General features: G+C 41.7%; 1 protein-coding gene across 2 annotated transcripts in view; it reads left to right on the top strand.

The window, feature by feature from the left end:
• NUP98 (nucleoporin 98) overlaps nucleotides 1–4,594 on the top strand; it is a 135,079-nt gene that overhangs the window by 93,659 nt on the left and 36,826 nt on the right. For both annotated transcript variants that reach the window (XM_019524439.1, XM_019524437.1), the window contains exon 19: nucleotides 432–599. In XM_019524439.1, coding sequence (XP_019379984.1) covers nucleotides 432–599 — 168 coding nt within the window. The remainder of the gene's footprint in view (nucleotides 1–431; nucleotides 600–4,594) is intronic.

Below are 4,594 nucleotides of genomic sequence, written 5' to 3'. Positions count from 1 at the left end.
TAAACCAGTGATTTATGCCAGAATCATAGCACTGTTTCTTCCCTTTGGAGTAACTGGTGTCATTTAGGAATTGTAGCACTACATTCATTGACAGCAAAGATCATAATAGAGTACAGACTTTTCAAACCTGGTCAAAAGCATTTATTTGGTCCTTAAAACTTGTGCTTTGGGTTTTTTAACGTGTATGGTTATGCATGTAATCCATACAAGGACTGATCTGAATTTGGCATACAGTAACTTGGGTATGCAGTTGTCAATTACTTAGATTTAGAGGATTTGGACTTAGGCTTTTAAATGAACCAGTGGTTGGCATCCAGTTCCCATATCAAGTCAAGGGCAGCTTGTGTCACCAGCTCTCATCCATCCCTTTGAAAATCCTTCCCCTAAATCTGTGGCTGTTAGTAACAGTCTTGCTTTTGATCTTTGTGTAGGTGGCTCATTTCTCTAAATATGGCCTGCAAGATTCTGACGAGGAGGAAGAGGAAGAGCATTCTTCAAAAGCAGACACAAAGAAGTTAAAAACTGCTCCAGTGCCACCCCAGGGGCAGCCAGTGCCCCAGCAGATGGCCCTGAATGGGAAACCAGCACCGCTGTCTCAGGTAGAAAAAGAATAGAAACTTCGTTTTTTGTGAATTTCCATCAAGCCGGAGGTCAGTTGGCTGTCCTTGAGGCAGTGTTGTCACTGTAACAAATGGCTTGGAAAAATGCAGAACGTTTCGAACTAAACTTGTATAAATTGGCAGGTACAGCTGACTGCCTGATGGTTATATGTTTGGAAGATCTTAGTATACTTTCTCCACTCCCCCCCCACCTCCAAACTTGGGCTTTTGTTGAAAAGGGCTTAAAACCAAAAATTAACTTTCCATCTACATCCTGGGCTCATCGGATGTGGTAATCTTTTACCTGTTGAAGAAAAGTCTTGGTTTTTTTGTTTGTTTTTTCTCAAATGTGTGGTATGTTGCTGGTCATTTTAGGCTGGTTTAAGCATCTGAAAAACAGCTTGTGCATTATTTTGCCTGTATCTTCAAACCTTGTTCTGTATGCAGACTTGTATACTAATATTTTAATGAATTTTTTTGTATTAAAAAGGTGTGTGGTTTTTTTTCCCCCAAATGTTGGGTATAAATGTTCGGGGTGGGGTATGAATGTACAAAAAGGTTCAGAATGGAATGCGTGTGTTCATGGATTATTGTAGACATCTTGGAGAGAAAATGAAGGTGCAGCTAGTTCCTGGCTACAGCCTAAGAAAGCAGTAATAAAATACTGAACTGTTACGCGCAGTTACCTTATTTGAGTAAAAAGAATATTTTGTAATTTTTTTCATGTAGGTTGAAAGTCTTGTCCCATATTCAGACATAACTTTAAACAAAGTATCTACACATGACTACAATGTGAACAGTGTTTAAACTTGGATATAGCTTTTCCATGAAAAAAAATTCACACAAGTAGTTTGGACACTAATGCAGAGAAGCTCTTTTGCAAAGAAATGTTCGTGGTAGTTAGGCAGTCAGATGCTGCTTTCAGGTGGTGATTGCCGTATTTCTACAAAGTGACCTTGTCATAAGATAGGGCTTGACTGACTTGAATACAAAATGTTAAGGACTTTCCAAAACCAGGGTTTGCAGTGTCCAATCTTGAAATCTAGTCCTCAGTGTCCAGTTCTGCCTCTGCGCTTTTCTAGAGAAGATCATATCTGTATGTGCAGGAGGCTGGAACAAAAGGATGTCTGCTTTCAGCAGCTGGATTGCCTTTGCTAAAGGGGAAAGGCTTTTGTTTCAAGGCATAAGAAAACTCGTTTTTCTACCCTTCAGCAATCTGCAGTCTGCAGTGAAAGCGGATCTGTAAGCTTGCAGTTTCCTGAGGCATTAGAGTGCAGTGAGCTTTTGCTTGGACAGGCAGATCAGTGGAAGAGAGCTATATTTAGCCAGTGGCCCAACATGTCACTAACAAGCACTGATACTGGGTGTTTGGGAAAATGCAGCCAGTGTGGTTTGCTGCTCATGTCAGTACCATTTTCCCTCTTCTGATCTGATGCATTGCTCCCAAGGATGCACATGCTGGGTAAGGAGACAGTTGGAAGGGTGCAGTCTTATTGGCTGTCCCTTGCTTTTGTTCTTTTCCCCAAAAAAGTCACATGTAAAGACAATGAAAGCTTGCTTCATCTGCGAGAGGCCCAAACCAACCCAGTGCACAGCCAGGTTGAGGTGCTCGTTTGTATCTAGCCATTCCTATCAATTCAGATGTAAGTGTCAAAAACTTGTCCACCCTGCTCAGTAGCAGTGACTCTTCGACTAGTAATTGAAATTTAATTGCGTTTCACTTTAATTTGAAACTGCAGCTATATAAATGCCCCCAAAGTTTTGTTTTTTTAAATGCAGGTAGTCCATGGAAATTGTGTAGTGCAGCTTTGGAACCATGCAAAACATTGCAGCGGAGAGCCTGGAAACCCAGCTCTCAACTCCAAGGGGAGGATATTGGAAGTGGATGTGGGTTCAGTTAAATTTTAAAGTCCTCCTTTAGGTCACATTTGCTCAGTCACAAACACGGTGCTTTAGAACTGCTGCAAAACTGGGATCTGAAACCCAGGTAGTTCTTTCTTTCTGTCTTGTGACTTCATTGTTTCTGTCTTGTGACTTCAGCTGTTGCCTTCTGTAGCCCAAATTTGCAGCTTAATCTGTCTGAAAACTGGAAGGATCTAACTTTTTGTTTTTCCTTCCAGTACTGTGTTTTATATCAACTGGGCTAGCAGCAACAAAGGAATAAAGCTGCATTGGTGAAGTAGACAGCTGTGACTTGAAAAGTACAGAAGTAGATCTAGAATACAGATATGCTAGTGTTAGTAACTCTTCTAATTATTGTAAAGAGCTTTTAAGGTCTGCAGGTACTTTTTCTATGAACACCAAAAAAAAAAAAAAAAAAATCCCTCAACCTGCAGATCAGGCAGCAATACCAGTATTTGGTTTTTGCAGTTCTTATTTGCACACTAAACTCTTCCTCCTTGTTACTGCTGGGAAATGTATCACTAAAATACCTACGCTGCTGACCTCTCAATCCTTTGCTCAGAAGAGGAATCTCTAAGTGAATTCTATCAGTTCACCCTGTGACCTTTTTCATCATTTTAACACTTTGCTCCCAAGTCTGATCCTGATATACTATCAAAAAGGTGTGTGGAATAGAACAAAAGTCCAGCCCCCTTTGTTTCCCAATAGCTTGCATAGGATCATATGAACATAGGGCTGGAAGAGGACTTCATGAAGTCAGACATCTAGTCTAACCCCCTGCTCAGGACAGGGTCATCACTGAACAAACCAGCCTACTTAGGTCTGTCTAACATGCCCTTGACAATATCCAGGGATTGATGTTTCACAGCTTCTCAAAGCAACCTGTTTTAATGCTTGACCACCTTCCTTTGTCATACCATTCCTCCTGATCTCCAGCTTTAATTTCCTCTGCTGTAGCTTGAGGCCATTGCTCAGATAGCGTTGCCTTCCATAATTGCAGCTGCTGTATTGCAACAAAAAACACTGCCGCAAGTTTAGTTGCTGAAGGTCTTAAAAACAGCAAGCTGCGTGAACTTGGCAGGACCTTGCTTCTCTTTCTTGACTTTGTCACCTTTTAATATAAGCTGATGGCAGCCAGCAAGGATAGCTTTAGACATGACTTGCAGTCTGCAGGGCCCATCTAGCTGCTAAAGGCAATAGCCCCTGTTTTGGAGCTGTGAAGAAAAAATGAGTTACCTGAAGTGTGCTTATAGCATTATGCATGCCAATCACTTCTGGGTGGTGAATAGCCCTGCACAGTTTGGCCATCTATTTAGCTGTGTACAGATGCTCGTGCTCACTGACTACATACCCTAAAATGGAAAGAAATAAGAGGCTGCTGTTGCCTGAAAATGGTCTCCTGGCAACAAGATTGCATGCTCTGTGCAGCTTGCTCATACTTGGCTACCTGCTAATGCTGGCCTAGCTATCAAGGCCTCCTGTGAACAGCATGTTCTCTCCTGTGTGCTGTAGCGTGGGATAGAAATCACGATCTGGTCCCTTGCCGTGCTGCTGACCCTGGAATGTTTTTATCTTCCACAAAGGAGTTTAAACTGCAATTTATTCTCCCAGCAAACAGTGGTAGCTTGTAGGGCTAGCTTAAAATGCCTAGTTGTTGTTGCAGGACTATTTAGAGACCCTGAATCAGTCCTGAATCTAGTCCAGACGGGCTAAGGAGCTGTTACGGGTGTTTCTGGCACTTGAGACCCATGTCAAAGGGTCAGCTATTTTAAAAGGTGACTGGCACTGGAGAAGAAGTGAGGCTTATTGCTGTCTTAGTGGTTCAGTAGGTTTTTACCTAGGAAAAATCAGGAATGTTCCCTCTAATCATAAATCTCTAGCTGGTTGCAAGCAGGAGGCTGGCATACTTTATTATTTCTGGATTGAACAGGCCTTGGTTCTGTGTCATATATAGTTTTTATTTTAGCTGCTTAGACATTGAGAGACAGCAAACAGAAATTGCTTCTTCTCAGGTGAAGTTGTATAGTTTTTTGTTTAGTTTTTTTTCAACCAGACTACCTATTAAGCCAGCTTGACAGGTCATTTTGAGAGTT

Source organism: Gavialis gangeticus, unplaced genomic scaffold (genome assembly GCF_001723915.1).
Source record: "Gavialis gangeticus isolate Ggan-Ray unplaced genomic scaffold, GavGan_comp1, whole genome shotgun sequence".
NCBI classification, from domain to species: domain Eukaryota; kingdom Metazoa; phylum Chordata; order Crocodylia; family Gavialidae; genus Gavialis; species Gavialis gangeticus.
This window is presented reverse-complemented; position numbering and strand designations above follow the sequence as displayed.